The sequence below is a fragment of the Cryptomeria japonica genome, chromosome 4 (assembly GCF_030272615.1).
Source record: "Cryptomeria japonica chromosome 4, Sugi_1.0, whole genome shotgun sequence".
Lineage (NCBI taxonomy): Eukaryota > Viridiplantae > Streptophyta > Pinopsida > Cupressales > Cupressaceae > Cryptomeria > Cryptomeria japonica.
The window spans coordinates 711896104-711918293 of NC_081408.1; the positions used below are offsets into that span (position 1 = coordinate 711896104).

At 35.6% G+C, this 22190-nt stretch overlaps 1 protein-coding gene across 2 annotated transcripts in view; it reads left to right on the plus strand.

Annotated features, from left to right (window-relative positions):
• LOC131036187 (ras-related protein RABC1) overlaps positions 1 to 22190 on the plus strand; it is a 153665-nt gene that overhangs the window by 29734 nt on the left and 101741 nt on the right. The window contains exon 3 of one of the 2 annotated variants that reach the window (XM_057968010.2): positions 14641 to 14709. The exons of the other annotated variant lie outside the window; for it this stretch is intronic. Coding sequence (XP_057823993.2) covers positions 14641 to 14709 — 69 coding nt within the window. The remainder of the gene's footprint in view (positions 1 to 14640; positions 14710 to 22190) is intronic. 2 annotated transcript variants of the gene reach the window in all.

Genomic DNA, 22190 nt, shown 5'->3' on the forward strand with positions numbered 1-22190 from the left:
TGAAATGTATTTGGTGTATGAATTTTCAAGACCAGGTCAGCACTGGTTAATTTGATAATGAATTTTCTGTTGATGATATTTATGCTTTGGTAAACTCTATGAATATAAGTTTGTGACAGCAAGGGAAAAACTATATATATATTTTTCTGTGGGCACATTTTGTCATGAATTTTCTCTTGTATAGATGAAGTTATGAATTCAATTAGTCTGTGAAGATAATCGTTTGGTGCTAAATTGTAAAATACTTCACTTCAAAACAAATTGAAACCCATCTTAGACCAGCCAGCATGCAAAGTGTTTGACAAAATGCCCGTTGATTGTAATTGGTGAAAGTTACAAGTCTGGTCAAAATATCCTGGTAGGGGATGTTACAGATGACCACTTTGTAAAAAAGAAAACAGACCTTCAAAAAAGCATATTTAATTAATTTTGTTTCATTTCAGTGACCAGTCCATTATACTGAACGGAAAGTGAGTATACAAAAGCCACCAATAAGGTTCTTATCTTGGTGTTTTAGAAGTCATTATTGGAGGGTACAAATTGGGAGGAGTAATTTTAACAATGCTATGTACCTCCCAAATGACTACTGAAGATACTCTTCCAGCCGATTAATCTCTTGGAAGCATTTGTCCTATTTTTTCTTTCTTAACCTAGCCTCAAAATGTTGAAAAGTAAATTGTTGATTATGAGAGTTTAGGAAAAATTGTTTATTCGAATTGAACAAATATGAGGAGAGGAGAATAATTGTGCAGTGAGCGATTTAAGTCGCAACAACAAAAATATTGATAGGACAAGCATTTTGATAAATATGAACCTCAAGTCACAAGTGCTTGTGTAATGCTTGCTGAGAGATCAAGAAAAGAAAGTTTAATAGGTCACTGCTTGGACCCTATAAAATTCATATCCAAGTCAATCTAGCACAATTATATTGGAGAATATTGATTGTACACCATGCAAAGGAGTTGCTTAATGTTAAAATATTGAATTCTTATCAGGTAAGAAATATGGCAATTTAAATGATCTTTGTGGATATCCTTCCTTTAGACAAGCTAGAAATGAAGCCCACATATGCAATATGTACTTGGTGATAATAAGTTGCCCTAGGAGAGCCATACTATAACTCTATGTAAAAAATAAAGTTTCCAAAGTTAAGGATCGATTGAAAATAGATTCAGACAAGCACTTAGGAAATTTAAAAGCATTTTAAGAACTAAAATTAAGCTTTGAGAATGCACAGTAGTGAACCCTTTTATCTGTTCAAAAATTCAACTTTCTGTTGATGTGTTTTTTAGGACACCTTGAACATAGAGTAAAATACTAAGTATTCTATCCTCTTGAACAAAGAAATCTCATATGCTAAAGAATATGATCAAATGAGACAATTGCAAGGTTTACAATGGCAACAATACACTTTATATTGTGGATAGACTCAGTGTATGTGATGTGATAATGATGGTTTTGTAATGTCCCCTTTTTAGCAAGCATGGATTTTGGATGATTAGCCTATCATTCTGACCCTCGTAGGCTAATGAGGATGGTTAGAGGGTCTTCTGAGGCTTGTTTCATCTCCAGTGTTTGGTGATTAGCAATTTTGGCCTTCATTTGAGGCCTCCAAGACTCCATATGCATTACTTACTATTTATAGTAAGTCGGAGTTACATAGAGGGGGACCCTTACTATTTTTAGTAAGGCGTGTGGTCATATGCGGATACCTCAGCTTAGCACCCAGTTCAGACAGCATTCAATGATATTGAGTATTTATGGAGTTAGTAATGTTTATTTGGCTCAAATAAATATAAATTAATTAAAAGGGTATATAATATTAAGTTATAACTTTACTTAATATTGAGGGTCATGTCATCATTAAAGAGGGGCCAAATATTCAATTAATTTAATTGGCATCTATCCCAAGCTGTTAAAAGGTGAAATATTAAATGTTGCAAATGTAATAACATTTAATTATTATTAAATGTGCTTTTTGGACGGAAATCGACTTCTTCATGAAGTTGTATATATTCAGTCTTGGGAATCGAGCCATGGATTCTTGAGTATTTGTTTTGATGAAATTGTCTGAGAGAAGGAAGCCAAGGGTTTCATTCTTCAATCCATTGGAGAATGGTACATTCTTCAGTGTTGCAGCCATTTGAGTTGGTGAAATATCCATTGAATTTGGCATCCAGGGGGAGCTTCATTCAGAGGTTCCATTTGTGCAAATTGGTGAAACTATTAGAGGATTTAAGGACATTATTCATCCTTGTGGAAACATAACCATTTGATTAGGGAACCAACTTAAGGTTTGTTTGCGAGCAGCAAGAAGGCTGTTATCAGCTATTATACAAATTGCAAACCTAGGGCAGGGACATCCCCATTCAAGGAGGGCGATTTTGGCATTGGAGGCCACCAAAAATTCTAAATAAATTCAAGGAGCATTGTTGGGAGGTTGGAAGTGTAGATGCCTCATCATTGAAGTCAAGAGTAAGGACATCAAAGAGAAATCGAATCAACCAGCAGGCTGCAATCATTTCCAGGTTCTCATATTTGAACACTATGCTGCTATGGTAGTCTAACAGATTTGATATTATATTTATACTTCATTGTAGCCAAGAGTCTTGGCAAGTTCATGCTTAAGTATTGCTTTTCAGTAAAGAGTTTAAGCAGGTAGTTTCATCAGAGTGTTCTTAGTACGCATGCCAATTGTTCGACAAAATGTCCATTGGCTGTAGGAGTGCGTTTTGCTTGCAAAACTCATTTACATGCTTTTGAAAAGTCAAAGGAAAGTTGCTCTTGCATCCAGCTTATTGCTTAATCATTGTAGTGTTAATTGCAAGCATTCAAATTGAATTCAATCTCCATTTAAGCAAACAAATCAGACTGAAACTTCAGACCAGCACACATAGAGGCTGCATAAGAAGTGTTTGGCAATCTTCCTTCAAGGCTTAGGCAGCAAATTCACACTTGAACAGCCAAGGGTCTTTACAGGTCTATACAAAGGGACTTACGTTTTGTTGGAACGTGGAATCTAACTTAACTCACTTGAAAAATAGAAGACAAAAGATGAAAGTTTAAGGAAATCTAATTTAACACTAAGTACGATATGATAAAGGATAATGCTTAGATAGATGGATTCCATAATCAATCCTTCATCATGAGGAAACAACTACACAAAACTGATGCAATCTCCAAAGGATAATGAAGGATTTTAATATTGTAAACATTCATCAAATACCCAAGACTGGTGCAATTCAAGTGAACATCCACAATCAAAATTGTGCTAAATTAGGTTCAGACTAACCATGCATTGCAATTTGCAATCAACAAACTCCAAATGGTATGAACCAGAATTCCATAAGTATCATCACATTTCTCCATCAAACTCAATGAACTTTATCTAAATTTGAAAAGTAACAAGAAACCATGCAAAATGTTGAAACAACACATAAAGATCCACCATGCTTCAATGAAACTTATGTATTAATTCCACCATAGTCTGGCAATAATCTCTAGCTTCCTCCTCTAACTCTAATTGCTAACTGCTTCTCCTACTAACTATTAACCTTTACAAATGAGACCTTATATAGACATCCCAATTACAAATGAATGGATCCGATTGATTTAAGATCAATGGTTGATATTACATGATGAAACCCTAATTAGGGATTAGTTACAACTAACTCCTCTTCGACCAATGAGAAAATCACAATGCTTAGGACACATGTATTTCTTTGAATGTAGACTAATAAAAAATGAACCTAGGTATATCGAACTTTGTGTCTTCCAGATTTGTGATTGTCTGCCTTGTAGGATGAGTTGAGTACTTTGAACTTTGACATGCTGATTTAGAATCTCTTGATTGGTTTGATGATGAATCGGCGCCGACTCAGCCTACTCTTTGTAGATCATCACAAAGAAGTAGTTGCTTTTGGGCAATATCTCTTGATACTTAACAATTCCAATTTTTTTGATGAATATGATGGGTCATATTCCCAAATTGTACCATCTTTGATGATCAAGTTTCTAACTTTGCTTAACTCTTCTGAAACTATCATTCCTTCCTTGATCATGTTTCACTTTTCCATCTTCTTGCTTGGGAATTCTCCTTGTTCTCTCCTTGATGATGTTTTTCCATTGTCAACTCCGGAATATTGAATTACTTCCTTCTTTAGGCATTCTTCATGATGCTTGGAATTCCTTATGATGCTTTGCATTTATCTTGGACACCTTGACTCCTTCCTCTTGACGGTCTTTGATCTTGAAGTTTGGAATACGACCCTTGATATGACTGAACTCCATGTATAGTTGTGAAATTCTTTGTTGTACTGACCTTGATTCTTGGATTTCTAAAGGAAATTCAAGATTGTTATAGCCTCTTCCATTTGCAATTTCAAGTTTTATCTTGCATTTGCATTGTTTCTCTCTTTCGTTTGCTTCTTCATCAACATCTTTGAAGGTGTTGATCCCTCATGTCATCCTTGAAACTTGATTCATTCACTTGTGTTTGTCCTTGTTGTAATTGCATTTTCTTCATCTTGTAAAGTTCTTCTCTCTTCAAGGTATTCATCTTGATTTTTTGAAGATGAATCCTCATTCTTTGCTTGCAATGTTGATGAATGTTGGAGTGTTCTTCTTCACCCCAAGCCATGGCTTTCATCCTCCAAGCTGATTGCAATCCTTGTGAAGTCCACTTCAAGTTGCATCTTTGAAGTTGCAGTGATGTTTATCCTTGACTTTGTTGGTTGAAAATTTTGTACACTTGGGGAAATATACAAAATTGTGGTTTCAACCACAGCACACGAGTAAAAACTCTCCTAATTAAGGGAAGGCTCCCCCTATCTAACTAAAACTGAAATAAAAACAGGATGGTACAACAGTCTTCCTTCTTTCTTCAAGAAAGACAATATCCTTTTCTCTTCACAGAAAAGGATAGCGATTGAATATGAACAGTAGTAACCACTTTTAAGTAAAATGAGAGAAAGGAAATGAAGTTTCCTGAAAGCTCAAAGACTTCCGTCACTTCCTTCGGGACGGGACAACAATATCAAGCTCAAAGACTTGACTATTGGAAGTCTTATCTATTCTTTGCTATACTAAATTTTACAACGAATAAAAGATAATAGCTCAAAGACTGGAATAATCTATTCTTTCAACACAAAGACAAGAACTAATGCAAGCTCAAAGACTTGCTGCTATTTCTTATCAAACAGTAATTTTTCCTCAAGAATAGACGCAAGCTCAAAGACTTGCTGCTCCTTCTAGAGATTTTCCTATTTTAAATAATCTTCTTTACTTGCAGCTCAAAGACTTCAAATCAGATTGGACTAAGCTCCTTTAGAAACACTTTGCATAGAATAAATAAAAAGAGTCAAACTCAAACTTGTAGCTCAAAGATTCAAAACTTGAGTAATCCTTCTTTATTATTCTTCAAAACCTTCAATTCACATACATAAGCTCAAAGACTTCTTGCTGTAAATTTGGCAGAGTTTTTGCTTGCTTTCTCAAAAGATATAATTACAATAGACTCCTCAAGTATTTATAGAAGAGGAGCCTTGAGAAAAAGGTGGGAGGATCCTAACTAACTTGAGAGATTCTCTCAACCACCAAGACTCATTCAATAAATAACTGAGACTTCATTAACTAACTAAGAGTTATTCCAATTAACTAAGACTTATTCCAACTACAGTCCTAATCGGACACAACTTGTAGTTGATTTAAATGTAATTACAAAAGTGCAAGTAAATGTGTAACTTGCATTTTACAAAATATACTTTTACATGCAACTTGTCAAAACTAAATTACAACTAAAGATTACAAAAGAGGGAAAATTCAACTAAGTGTTGAAAAACACTTAAGATGCATTTTGTGAAGACACAAATCCATGAAATTTTTGGATGCTTGCTTGTAATTCATTGGGATTCGGTTCATGGGTATTTTTGGCAACAACCATAGTCTTCACAATAGTGTCGTGACAGCAGAGGAGCGCAGAATTGTTTTTATCCAGGATAGAGTGGATTTCATGCAGAAAGGCTTGGTGTTTCATCAATGCTTGAATCGAAGCTGCCGAGAATTGTTCGCTCCTTCATTCATTATGAATCCTCATTTGCAAATCAGCAAGAACTTCTTCTTCTGGAATCAGCTCTCCATCCTGACTTATTATGTTGCAAGAGGCCCTTTCACAATGTGAGACAATATCTCGGAAAACTTCACCCCGGAATCTCCTTGCATCACCGATCTCCTCAATGAGGGATTTAAGAACAAGGGTCTTGTTTTCCAGGAGTTCTTCAAATTCCAAGTACATGAACCTGGAAGAGATGATGGCATGCTCCTGCAAAATACTCAGCTGTTGTTGGGGCATGGTACGCTAGATTGTCAAACTTTTCTCAACACTTTCCAGATTCTTTTTGAAAGTGTTAGAAGTCTGATCCAGTTTCTCCTCAATGGTCTCTAGCTTAGACATTATTTGAAAAATGTCTTTCATTACTTGTACACATTGATCATGAAGTTGATCAACCCAGGAATCCAGTGCTTGTACTTTCTGAGCAGCCCTTTCCACTCCACGAATCGATTCTTGGGAACCAGAAGAACCTATGGACTTACTCCCTTCAGCAGCAGGTTTTGTGATTTTATGAATGGCTGCCATAAGTTGTCGGTTTTCCTCTTCTAGCTTGTCTTTCTTCGCAAGAAGATCATCACACCTTTGCACCAATGAAGCAACAAAAAACTGAGCATCATGTTTAATGACCTCATGCGTTTGCTTGTCCAACTCTATCCTCGTAACCTTATAATCAACAGCTGACATCTCATCAAGTGGCTTATCTGCAATAGGTTCCACAATTTCAGCTGCTTTCATCTTGTTGCTATCAACAGTTACCCTAGAGATAGTCTTGGCCTTCTTAGCAACTTTAGATCTGGACTATTTGAGTTGCTGATAATCAAAGGCGTCAAGTGAGATCTCTTGCTTCTTCCTTTTCGGGGTGAAAGAACTAAGCCATGGAGGCAAAGTCATCAACTCACTTCCAGTAGTAGCCATAGGCAAAGGAGAAGCAGTTTCTATCTTAATTACCGTGGTCACCCTGGGAGGAATATCAGTTGGACAGCGACCACAGTTTGCTTAGTTACCAATGGGCATGAAGATTGCCTCATGAATTCTTCAAAACCAGAAGTGGAAGTATCAATTTTTGATAACTGAATGCCAGTAGGAATATCCGTAGGAGCTTTCAACACACTTTCTTGTTGATGATCAGGAGATGGCTCGTATGCTGAAATGGGAATTGCATTTTGAGGAGACTCATCCACGAGCAAATCAGGAGGAGAAAGAGGCATCACAATGGAAACTGGACGAATGACCGCATGAGGCGAGTTTGAAACTGGAGACTTAGGAGCATCATCAGATTGCTGCCCCTCTTCTGGATTATCTAGATCGATCACCTGAACATGGAATCGTGATTTTTCCTTCCCACGAATAGTTGTCTCCTCAGGGGGAAGCACTACTGCACGACTGACTCGTAACTTGATCCTTGTGCCCGAAGATGAAGCACCCTCCTTGTTGTCAATCTGAATCTTAGATTTCCGTCCAAGAGGCCCCGTAGAATCATCTTCTTTACCAACCTTTATTTTGATAAGTCTAACAACATTACTTTTCAGCCATGCATTAGTGTTGGCCAAGATAGGCTGAAACCTATCAAGGATGGAGATGCACTCTTTGTGCGACCATTGGATCAAAGGAAGTGGAGCTTCCTCAACCCTCCGTGAAGTGTATTCAGGAACAAGTATATGCCTGTCATCAATCATCCCTTATGGGATATCCGCCAAGTTCAAGTCAACAATTTGCTCAATAGTGAGCCTGCAGTAATCCATCTCGAGGACTTCGGCTTCAAGGCAGAGATCTACCCAGATGTCTTCAATGCGATGAACATGCACAAAGGATTTCTTGATCTTCTCCTTCATACCTCTATAATCAAAATCAGCTCTAGGTTTGAACCTTTTAAGCTTGATTTCCTGCAATTCAGCCTCCATGGCTTTAGCCTTCACAGATGTGACAAGGGAGTATCGACCAATTTTCAATGGGTTTGTGGTAGAGATCCCCATTCCAACCTTGTGTCTAGTAGACTGAAAAGTGTGAACAGCCATGATTTGTCTTCCCAACTCCATAAGAATTATCTTATCGGTTGGGTATCTTGGAAGCATATATGGCTGACCATCATAGCATCCTATCCTCATATAGGTGAAGGTGGGAAATTGCAGAAACAAACACCCATACTCAGACACCTTGACCCATGCCTCATCTGATACTCTTTTGTTCCTGAGATCCCTGTCAAACTGACACATGAAATATCCGAAGAATGCATCTTGGACCCTTCTAAAATGCAGTCTGCTGGGTTTCAATGGCAACTGGTCATAATATTCCCAAACTGGTATAAGCGAGCGATCACCCTTGGTAGAAAGACCTGGAAAGTGTCTAAGTGATGCTGCTAAATATACCAAATAAGAATTCATGAAGAAGGTCATGGTGGTAGGAATTGCTGCAAGTTGTTCGCACAAGGCATCGCTGATGACTTCCCCCCATGAAATGTGATGTGATTGCCGTATGAACATAATGAACTGATACATCCATGGCTCAAAGACATTGGAATGCTCAAGGCCCATCATCCTGCTGAGAAGAGTGATGGTGTCTCCTATCTCCCATTTGAAATCACAATGGTACAACTTTGCCCACCTTGAGAAGGAAGGACGTGGCTCTTGGATCCACCTATTGATGTGCCGCTTGCAATCTTTTTCCCTCTTCACGTAATATCCCGCTGCACTTTCTTTGGTGATTTCCATATAAACAGGTGCAGGAGGTATTCTGAAGACCTTTTCGATTGTATCCGCATCAAGACGAATTATAGCTTCACCATTATCATTTTTGATGACTCTTGATTCCTTGTCAAAATGATGGGCGCATGCAAGAACAAATTTAGGTTCTAGGGTAGCCACTGGGAAGGAAGATGCATGATGGATATGGCTGTCCAACAGCTGCTGCAAGTTATTGTCCTGTGGATCTTCTACCCTGTTGATGAATTCTGCCATATCAACGTGCCCTATCTCCGTGTCTTTGATGCGATCCAAAGGAGAAGAAACCTGGGAAGGTGCGACCTCATTCTGATATTTGTCATATTTGTATTTCATTTTCTTTGGAGTGGGAGATGCCGGCAAATCTGACATTGATTGTGAACCTAGAATGCTGTGATGAAGACTTAAAAGAGTTAAGGCAACATCATAGTCAGCTTCAAACATCATTCTTCTTTCTCCCAATGGGTAAAACTTTGATTCTTGAATTTCGCGATTTTGTGAGAGGAAGAGGGGAAATATGTAGAAATGGGAAAATCTTGACTTTGACCAATTTCGGATCTTGGGAGAGTTTTCGCAAGTATACACGTTGGAAAGGACATACATGCAATCGGGGTTTTAAAACCCGAATACAAGTACACTTGTAAATTCGAAAATGGAGAAATGGACGAAAAATGAGATTTTGACTTGTGGGAAATGATGGAAATGGAAAGTACGGATATGGGGAACATGAATGGATATAAATGGGAAAATCCGAGAAAGTCATTTTCATGAAAAGGGGAAGAACTCTTCAACATGTAATCCGGTTTTTAAAACCCGAATTTGCAAGGGAAGGGTATTTCACATTTTTTAACTTGGAATTTTAACAAAAAATGGTTAAATTCCTTAACCGTAGGGGAAGAACAAGAATTTCCAGCGAACTTGTAATCGAGATTAAAAATCCCGAATACAAGTAAAGAGGGAATTTTGGGAAGAACAATGCAATTCAAAAATTGCATACCAAGGGGAAAATTTCTCTCACAAAAACCGATTTTTGGGAAGAACAACATATATTTACAAAAATGCAACTAAGTAAGAAAAACAAAAAAACAAGAAAATAATAAAATGAAGGAAAGAAAGGAAAGAGAACATACCTTTCTTGAAAATGCAAAATGCTTCTCCAATAATGCAACAATTCTTGGAATGAAGAAGCAAAACCGGAAAAAAAGAGCAATCCGTAATGCCAAAACCCTTAACACGTTTTTGTAAAAATGCTCCAAACTGATAAATGTAGCAGCAATCCCAAATTTGGATGATCAAATTGCCAACGAGAGAGCACGCCTAAAAGGATTGGAGCAAAACGCCTAAGGAGGAAGTAGAAGAAATGATGTTTTGTGCTTGCAAAGCGTAGCCAAAGGAGTCACGTGGAAAAAACGTGGCCATCATTTGCATCTTTAATGGCATCATTTAATAGCTTAAAACTCCTCCCAAACTCCATGCCTAGGTGAGAGAGGGCAAAACGCTTTAGGAGATTGCAGCTATAATAAGTTCTAATCCCCCAAAACGTGGCATTAAATAAAAACGTGTTTGCTGATCTAGGGCAAAAAACTAGTCAATATAACCCTCATTTGGTGTGAAAGATGTCCATGAATGCATGAAAATAGGGTAGAAGCAAAAACGCCTCCTTCCTCCAACAATCTCTCCACAAAATTTGCCTTGAAATGGTAAAAAATTGTTTTTCCTTGCATTTCGGGTTTTTTGGAGCAAAAGACAAGTTCGAATTTGCATAAGAGAATGCAAATCGGGTTTTTGGGAGAAGAATACAAGTTTTAATTTCACTTTTTCCACTTACAAGGCAAAATCGGGATTTTTTGGACAAATGACAAGTTTTATTTTTCACTTTTTCACTTGCCAAGCCAAAATCGGGATTTTTTGGACAAATAACAAGTTTAAAATTGTCAAAAATGCACTTGCAAGGCAAAATCGGGTTTTTTGGAGCAAACTGCAAGTTTTAATTACTTGTAAAAGGGAAATAAAATCCCTGCAACAAGTTAGAAATACTTGCACATATGTAATGGGGATTTAAAATCCCTATTACATGTAAAAACCATTAAAGTAGGGGTTTTTAGATCAAACTGTAAGTTTACTTGTAATTGAGTCAAAAAATCCCTATTTTAACTTAAAAAGACCAAAAAACAATAAAAAAGATAAAAACAACAAAGGGGAAATTTAAAACAAATTACAAGTAACATCTTTTAAATAAAAGTGCACATGTAATAAGTCAAAAATTCCCCTACAACAACCAAAACAATGAATATCATTAAAACTTGTAGTTTGAAGAAAATTCTCCACCTGCAGTCGGGGTTTTAAAACCCAAAATTGAAGGAAAGGCATAGCAAATGAACCCAGAATTTGACGAAATTCGAAACGTAGTTCGAGGATAGATTGAGGATTAAGCCAGTCCAAGGATTCGTCAAAATTCTGCATCGGGAAGCGTGCCACAGAGTAAATTTTTTCATTTTTTCACAAAAATTTCAATATAGTGGTCCTTCATTTTTGGAAACAAAAATGAGGACAACAGACTTCATCATTGAAACATGAATCTTGTGTCATCTTGGAATCTAGTCCTTGTCCTTGAATTAGTGAATCCTTCATCCTCACGATTCATGCACCTCACTGCTGGCCTCAACCTGAAAAAAAACACAATTTGAATCAAAAGACCAGAAATGAAAGCAATATTTCACAAAATTTATGCTTCCTATAACCCTTTCAAATCTGGTCATGAATTTCCAAGCTGGAACTGATGTTGCTTGACTTGTAATCTGATCAAATTATACTCAACTCAGAATGCCCTAGCTGGAAAAATTCGCCAAAATCAGGTCTGATCTATAATGTGTTGCACAAGGTGATGAAACTGGAAGAATTTGCACTAAATCTGAACAAATTTGCCACCCTCCTTAAGCTGGAAATTAGTTCACTTGACTGATTTGAAGATCAAAATCAGGTAAAGACAAATTCACCTTAACACTTTCGCAGTTTGCTTCAAAACAGGTCTGCATCAACTTGCCTTATGCCTCAAGGAATTCGCATCAAATTAGGGCTGGAAATCAGTGAAAATACCTTAAAGCTCACTCCAAATCAGCCTTCTATTAAATTTACTCTGGTTCTGATTCTAAATTCGGCTTAAATCAGGCAGAATGCACTTATTCAGGCCTGAAATACTGGGAAAACACCCTCAAAATTGCCTGCAAAGAAACCTCATCAAATTCGCTTTTAGACCTGATTTTGAATTTGCCTTAAAAATGCAAGATTGCTGATAAAAGATGGCTTCACATCTACTGGTGAACTTCGCTCAGATCTGCTTGTGTCAATTTGTTTTGCAATTGAGTTGAATTGATGGTAAATTGATCAAATTTCATTTTACGTCAATATGCCTCTTCACCCTTTGAATCATACTCCTCCCAACTTGGCCAACTTGCACTTCATATTTCAAAAAATTTGAATTTGAATTCATTGTCAATAATAGCCGACTTGTCCTCTTATATTGAAATTTCAATTTTGAAGGCTTCTTGTTATTAGAAAGAGGGCTTACTTGGGAATAAGACCCCACTTTAGTGCATAAGATAGGAAGATCAATGATGAGTGCTAGATGCTAATTAGGAAGGGTTGAGCGCTCGGTGTTAATTAGGAAGGGCTGAGCCCTGGGTGCTAATGTGGAAGTGAAAATAAGCTGAGTGCTACTTTCCCTTAGAGCTGGAAATGAATTTGTCTTTTATCACTTCCCTCTGTTTAAGCCAGGAATGAATTTGTTGAAAATCACTTCCTCTTGATTGAGCTGGAAGTAAAATTACTTCCTCTTGTTTTAGACGGAAGTGTAATTGGTTGAAATTGCTACCTCACTTTTAAGGTGGAAACTTAATGACAAGAACATTTTTGAGCTTGAAATTGCCTTGATGAAGAATTTGTTAGATGAAAGTTGTGATTTTTTTGGTCAAGAAAAACAATTTAGTCTTGAAAATTCACAATTTATTTTGAATTGTACTTCTTCACAAGGAATTTTACCTAAATTTTTTCAATGAATTTTTTACAATTTTTTTTATTATTCCTTTCCTCTCAAGGTCGGATTCTGACCTTGACAAGGAATTTTCATTGTCCATGTCAAATTTCAATCTCTTCCACACTTACTACTCCAAAAATTCAAAATCCCAAGCGATTGACCTGACAACACATTTTACAACTTTTTGTGCAATTTTAACAACTTGAAAAGATTTTGCAACTTTGACAATTTTCGACTCTTTTGACAACATTTGCAAAATACTACATCTTTTGACAAATTTTAGCAATTTGATAAGTTTTTACAAATTGACCTCAATTCTCCATCCTAACACTTATTCACTAGTCCCAGACTTGAAACACGAATTCCTGACTTGACTGCACATCCTAAGGTAAAAAACCTTCTCACAAGGAAAGGGCTAAAAGACACTAACCTATTGCCAAGCTAAAGACAACTTAAGCAAAAACACCTATGCTAGAAAGCGAAAGTGGGGGTCCCCATTTGCAATGGGGTGATGTGTGAAAACCTCACAACATTTTCCAGAGCTAGAAATCCAGCAATTACAAGTGGAGACCTTGGAGTCAGAGAACACTATTTTTTAAGTGAGCTCCAAGGAACCTCAATTTCGATTTAGTTTAGTTTTATGAGACTAAGTGCATTGATCTCTAGTTTTAAATGCCAATACCTTAGAATAATTTGACTCCAGATTTTATAATCCTTGTATGTTTAACTGTAGCAATTAAACAGAACAACAAATGAACCGCATCAAGGGAACTATACAATCTGTATCACCAGGTGCAGGACAGGAAGATGTTGGATTAATCGGTTTGTAAATTTCTAGTACTAACGACCTCAAGAAATACTCATTGAACATTTCTTCAAGTTAAAATGTAGTCAAGCAACAACTTAAAATCTTTCTTGTTGATGTAGTAAAGTTACAAGCAAACTGATGGCCATTCGGATTAGGACAGGAAATATCAATTTCTCATTAATTTATAACTTTATTGTATTGAATATGCCAATGGACTGTGTAAACCTTTGACCTTTTGATCATTGAAGGCAGCAGACCTATTTTTCTTCCTTGATAAGTTTAGAATGCCCTCTTGTGAATTCCAATATGTTTATGACATTATGACTGATGAGGCAAGTTGGTTTCAGTTATACTTTGAGTCCAAAACATGTCAATGGAGACATCTAATTAAATCTTGCAAATTAAAGAGTTCAGATAGTAATTAGTAGGTTTAGGAACATAATCAGTAGCATAGAACAAAGCAATGAAGATTCTTGATGAAGTGTTGACAGGAATGGCATGATACAAGCCTTTTAGGATATTGAATGCTGTAACCTTACACATAGAAATTCAATTATAAGCTAAGTTTGATTATTTATTTGTGTCAAATTATTAATAGAACACAAATTTGTAGTTTCTATACACTCATAAAAGATACTGATTTATATTTCTTGGTTTTAATTTTCTGTTATTGTATTGTTTCTTTTGAAAATGTCCTTTCTCAAATTTGATCAAATGTTACATTTCTTATTTTTAATTTTCTCTTATTGTACTTTTTCTTTCTCAAATTTGATCGAATTTTGTATTTCTTACACAAGTACATTTTTCCTAGATTGTGTTGTGTGGTCTGGGACAAGACTTGCATCTTGAAAAATACTTTTTGAGCCAATATATTATGTAATTGGAATAAATTATAATTCATGGTAGCTTTTCACAATCACTATAATTATGTGTATTCTAACTTTGTACTATGATTTTAATGAGATCAATACAGGTGTTGACTTTAGGTTGAAGAAGATGAGTATAGGAGGCAAAAGGTTAAAATTAACAATTTGGGACACAGGTAATGTCTCTTATAGTTGAATGATGATGACTAGACTATATAATGTGCTAGAGCTATTTCCTGTAACTTACAAAAATAACTAACTGTTCATTCTTTGTGACTTTTTACAATATGCTGAATATGGATAACATAAGCCCCAGAGAATAATAATAGAATGTATAAGAGTTTACACAATTATAAATGCATTTGTTAACTTAAGCTCAGAAACAAGCCAGATTTGGATTTAAAGAGGAAGCCATCAAAAGCAGTTTGCAGTGTAGCCAGCTGTTTAAGGTGCTGAATCTAATTAATATACCTAGAAACTTCAAGATACCTCTTTCAGTATAATCATATGGTCTCATGCAAAGGCATACCACTTATATACCTATGCATGCATATACACAGCAGTTATACAAATTCGTGGGTATCTCAAATAATAGGATGGTTGGATGGTTGCATATCTGCATTATTCTGCTTGAACAATGAATACACCCACTGGACATTTATAGGATGTACAAGATAAAATTATGATGAACACATGCTTATACTGAGACGGGGAAGAGGGGTGAATCAGTATAAGACAAACTTTTACTTATTTAAAATTTAACAACCACAATAATACCAAATACACAAGGTCCACACAATTAAGAACACAAGATATATGTGGAAACTCTTTTGGGGAAAAACCATGAAGGACTGCTTAGATCTACTGTCCAAATCAAGCCACAACAAAACAACATGATTTTACAATATTTGCAGGCACCAACCCACTGGAGACACCATTTCTCATTTACAGAATTTGCAGGTGCCAATCCATTGGAGACACCAATCCTCACAATTGAGCACCAACTCAGCAAGAGACACCAATCTCTTCTTTTAGGAGGGGCCAACCTCTTCTGCAAAATTCACTTTTTAGATGTTGCTTCTTCAATGGATAATGCACAATTTTTTCTATACTTTCACACTTCACAAAATCTGCTCTGTATTAAATGTTCTGTACATTAAATCTGCTCTATATTAAATCTTCTTTCCATTAAATCTGCTCTGCTCTATATTTTAATGATAAAGCATTTTCTCACACATCATACTAAGAAGCATGCTTCACCTTTTTATACCCCTTTGGATGCCAACATTAATTACATAAAACACATAGGTTGTCCCTATAAAATTAAATCATACTAATAAAATTCCATGAGTCGGCCTCCAGTCAAAGCCAATATAACAAACAATCTCCCAAACTTTGACATCAACAACCATTGTCATCTATGACAATATGTCCAACAATCTTACTTTGACATCAATGACCATATTTCCAACAATCTCGCTTGAACAAAACACACTTCTGACACATCCCCAACAAATTGTGTATTCGTCATATACATTTATTGTGTATTTATTTTCAATTACTTTTGTATTCAGTCATATAATCTTGTTTAAGTTTTTGTATGACATTGGTATGCTTTAGGATTATATTTGTTTCAAGTTTCAACCTCATCTAATAATTAGAAGTATCTCTCTTAATCATTTATTTGTTTCCTCTCTTCTTCTCTCATGATTCTCTAGGATATCATATTTTCTCTATGACATCTCACTACATACTCGTCTTTTTAAATTAATATATAATATGTTACCTTTTTCAAAAATACTATAATGATGAACATCGAAGTTGGTAATTTTGAGGAGGAGCTCGCTTGGTGGACCTCATAGGATGATATCAACATTAAATTGTAGGATTTTGATGTGATTAGTAAGAAATGAACAAAAACCATGAAAATGAAAACAAGAAACACATACGTCCCCTTTTGGGATATTCCTAAATTTTGCCCTAAAACCACAAATCCAATAAAAAAAAAGAAATGTAATATATATTTTAGAATATAAATTTACCAATTGAAATACTCTTTAAGAGAATTCTTGGTTAAGTCCTACACACAATATCAGTCACGGGAAATTTACATTAAACCATAAGCCAAGCTAACATCTATTTTGACTAAGCATTAGTATGCATCATGATATCATATAAACATTATTCATACTAGAATCCAATTAAGGCAAACAAAATATATACAAAGAAAGGGATTCAAACATGTTGGATATGAATGCAGAACATACGGATTTGGATGCTTCCACTTCTCAGCTTGCAGTTGCTGCATTGGAGGATTTGACAGCTAGAATGTTATTGGTGCAGCTGAACCCATTGGCCCTGGAAATATTTGTGAATCAACTAATGCCATTGAAGAAGAAGAATAAGAAGATGAAGATGAAGAAGAAGAAGAAGAAGAAGAATCCATTAGATGATTTAAACTTAGGATAAAGTTCCAATTGTTGTAAGTTGAATTTTGAAACAATGATACTTGAACTTGATAATATCATTTTAATATTTTGATGTTGAACTTGAAGTATATGATGTTACGATGGTAGATCACGACGCTATAATTACAAGTTTATGGTGTTTATGTTGTTTATATGATAACATGTGACATTCTATATTAATTCATGCTTATAGGCTGCACACACACACACACACACACACACACACACACACCGCACGCGCACACATACACATATATATGTGCGACATTCTAATATTAATTCATGCTTACAGGCTGCATATATATATATATATATATATATATATATATATATATATATATATATATGTATATATATATATACATATATATATACATATATGTACATATATATACATATATATATACATATATGTACATATATATACATATATATACATATATATGTACATATATATACATATATATACATATATGTACATATATATATATGTACATATATATATATATATATATACATATATGTACATATATATTATGTATGTACAAATATACATATATATATATATACTAAAATAAAATAGAACGTAGCAATGATGGTATTCATTAGTTATTCATAATTGCAGCATTATAAAGGGCAACGAATGCTTTTGAAAGATAGCATATAAGACAAAAAAGCACATAAGGCAACAGGAGCACATAAGACAAAAGGAGCAGAAAATAAAATATTACAAAGGCAGCTACTAATAATGCAAGAATCATTATTATTGAAAGGCTGTGAAATAATAAAAGGTGACAGTGATTAGAAATAAAGGCAGTGATTCATTTTGAGACGGCACGTCCATTGTGAAGTGTTGTCTCTCTTAAAGAAATGGTATTCTTTCAAGAGGACTATGAAGATATAAACTAGGTTGCTGGTTTGGGTTTGGGTTCAAGTTTGAATTTGAAGAACCAGTACGGCAAAATTTTGAAATGGTGTTTGGGTTCGTTAGTGTTAATGCATTAGTAGCTTCTGCAAGATAAGACTTTCCTAACTCGTTAATCTCTTCTATTCTGTTTTGGTTTACTCATCTTTGCAGTTAGATTATCTGATTTATGCTTTCCAAACTGAATATATTTATCAAACTGTAATATTGATCATAATTATGATATTGATAAAGATGGATTAGATCGATGACCTGCTTAACATAGTTAAGCATCGATCTAATGATATTTGTTATCGGGCTTGTTTGCTATCAACACCGATTCATTATCGGGTGTGTTTATATCGATCTGTTCTTGTTTGCTATTAACACCGATTCATTATCGGGTGTGTTTATATCGATCTGTTCTTGTTTGCTATTAACATCGATTCATTATCGGGTGTGTTTATATCGATCTGTTATTGTTTGTTATTAACACCGATTCATTATCGGGTGTGTTTATATCAATCTGTTATCATTTGCTTTGACACCGATTAGTTATCATAACACTAAGTGAATCGGTAGACAAGCCATGACCAAGTGACATCTTGGTCGGACATGTCTAAAAGACATGTCCGATCAAGGTGCCACTTGATCGTGGCTGTCTTACGATATATACATCATTCAAAAGAAAAGGATGACATTGAAATCGATACATGTTCATCCTTCAGACCTGCAGAAAAGAAAGACGATAATATTATTGTCATAATAATAATACCAAAAATCAGAAATACACTATCTAGCATATAACTTGTTTATTAAATTGGAAATTGCAATAACTTTTACATGGTATCAGAGCCAAGTTGATCGAACTTGAGGCTATTCATTTTTGTGAAAAATTTAAGAACAAGGTTATATACTACATCACATTTCTCCAATGGCCAGCACTATCAGATTCGAAGACAGACTCAGAGGTGGCGATGATTTTTCAGCCTGGAAGTTCAGAATCCAGATGATCTTAAAAGAGAACAAAGTAGATTCATTTGTTCAAACTAAAAATGATCAACCTGAAAATGAACCTGACAAAACCGCATGGATTGAAGGAAATGAAATGCCCATCATAAGAAAACATCAGATAGCCTATAAAATGTTCAAAGCACTTGAAAGCACATTCGAGATATCGAATGCAAGTCGAACTCTGGCATTAAAATGAGAAATAAATCATATCACCAGGAACAAGGGGGAGACAATCAACGCCTACTTTATGCGGATATCAACTCTAAGAGATGAACTAGCAACTCTGGATTACGAGATCAAAAGCAAAGAGTTAACACTCATTTCTCTTGATGGGTTGCCTAGTGGATGGAGTACATTCGTCCAAGGCATCAGTGCAAGGTCCAAATATCCTAAGTTTGAAAGATTAAGGGACGATTGTCTCCAAGAAGAATCAAGATTGAACAAGATGGGAGTAAAACAAAAGAACATAGATGAAGACCTTCAAGTCCTAAATACTAACACAAATAGGACAATTGTAGAAGCTGCCAAAGCCATGATTCTTGATCAGAATCTAAATATCAATCTTTGGGCAGAAGCAACTAACACTACTGTGTATATCCAAAACAGATGTCCTCACTCACATCTTGAAGATAAAACTCCTGAGGAAGTATTTACCAAACTAAAGCCAGATATCAGCCACCTTAGGATATTTGGGTGTCCTGCCTATATACATGTACCTAAAGAGAAAAGACTAAAACTAGAACCTTCTGGAAAAAGGGGAATACTTGTAGGATATAGCGAAACATCCAAAGCCTATAGAATATATATACATGGTCAGAGAAATATTGAACTTAGTAGGGATGTAATCTTTGAAGAAGACTTAGCCTTCAAAAGAGCCCTAAGTACAATAGAGCCTGAAATTTATATCCCCACTCCTAACATAGAAGAAAACCCCACTCCTGAGCTTCAAAGGGAGAATCTTGAGGAAACCATAGGTGAAATTTCAAACCCAACTAAAGAAAACCTCAAGAAAAGACTTCTATGGGCCACCAAGACTGTAGCAGAAGCTCAGAAGTTTACTGCTCCTTCAGGAACCTTCAGGGAAAGCAAAAGACCTAATAAATTCATTAGCTATGTTGCTCTTATGAATAATCTTTCTAAAACTGAACCAAACAATGTATCAGATGCACTTAAACATCAAGTATGGAAGGATGCCATGTCTGAAGAGTATCAATCCATTATGAAAAATGATGTTTGGGAGATTGTTCCTAGGCCAACCAAGAAATTTGTTGTTTCATCTAAATGGTTATTCAAAATCAAACATGCTGCAGATGGTAGTATTAAGAAACACAAGGCCAGATTTGTAGCCAGAGGATTCTCACAAAGGGAGGGAATAGACTATGAAGAAACCTTTGCACCCGTTGACAGGTATACATCAGTGAGAGTTGTATTAGCCATTGCAGTAGCAAAAGGATGGAAGGTACACCAGACAACATTTCTAAATGGTGAGATCTCAGAAGAAGTCTACCTAGAGCAACCTGAAGGGTTTGAAATTTATGATGCAGAGTCTCATGTGTGCAGACTCAAGAAAGCTCTCTATGGGCTTAAACAGGCCCCCAGGGCCTGGTATGAAAGAATTGACACCTATCTCTTAGGACTAGGCTTCTATAAAAATGATGCAGATCCTAATCTCTACTACAAAAGAAATAAAGATGACATGCTAATGTTGATTTTATATGTTTATGACTTATTAATCACATGATATGACCATCTTATAGATCAATGCAAGAATGATCTATCCAAAGAATTTGATATGAAGGACTTAGGACTCCTTCATTACTTCCTAGGATTAGAAGTATGGCAGAATTTTGACAATATTATACTAAACCAAGGAAAGTATACCTTGGACATTTTGAAGAGATTCAGAATGCATAACTGCAGACTTATGACATCTCCCATGGAAACAAATTTACATAAACTTAGGGAAGCAGCAACAGAGTCACAATCCACTGATCCTACACTCTACAGATAGATGATTGGGTCCCTGATGTATCTGGTGAATACAAGGCTAGATATCTGTTATGCTGTCAATGCCTTAAGTCAGTTTATGTGTGAGCCTAAGGAAATCCATTTGATTGCAGTGAAACACATTATGAGATACTTACAAGGTACTCTAAACCTTGGTCTCAAATATGAGAAAGTCAATCTAGACCTACACGGATTTACAGACTCAGATTGGGTTGGGAGTGTGACTGACAGGAAAAGCACTTCAGGGTGTTGCTTCAGTTTAGGATCAGCCATGATATCTTGGATCAACAGAAAACAGTCTTCTGTAGCTCAGAGTTCCACCGAGGCCAAGTACATTGCAGCTCCCATGGCTGCTCGAGAAGCAGTATGGCTTAGGAAGTTGCTTGTGGGACTATTTGGAGAACCTATGAAACCCACTGTCATCCATTGTGACAACCAGAGCTGCATAAAGCTTTCTATAAATCCAGTATTTCATGACAGATCCAAGCATATTGAGATTCCATACCATTATGTGCGAGACATGGTAGACAAAAATGTGATCAAATTGGAATATGTTAACACAGGAGATCAGACTGCAGATCTCCCAAACCGAAACCTAGTTTATATCTTCATAGTCCTCTTGAAAGAATACCATTTCTTTAAGTGAGACAACACTTCACAATGGACGTGCCGTCTCAAAATGAATCACTGCCTTTATGTCTAATCACTGTCGCCTTTTATTATTTCACAGCCTTTCAATAATAATGATTGTTACATTATTAGTAGCTGCCTTGTAATATTTTATTTTCTGCTCCTTTTGTCTTATATGCTATCTTTCAAAAGCATTCGCTATCCTTTATAGTGCTGCAATTATGAATAACTAATGAATACAACCATTGCTGCCTTCTATTTTATTTTAGTATATATGAATATGTATCACTTATATTATTTTACTTGGGCAATCTATTATATGTTTATATATAAAGTGGCAGTGGTTTCGATCTCTGACATCAATGACAATCTCATCCATTTGTTTTGACATTAGTGACAATTAATCTTCTCCCTTCGACATCAATGATGATATGTCGAGCGAGGCTGTTATAAATAAATTATTTCTAGAAATAGGTTGATGACATCTATTTTATGTTTTTGTGGACCTTACTAAACCATTATTTAATATTGACATTCTAATATGTTTCTGTTGAGCGGCAGTTTCTTTGGAAAGGTTCATGTTCTGACTTCCCAAAAATATAGGTGAATTTGATAAGAGTAGTTTTCCATCTAT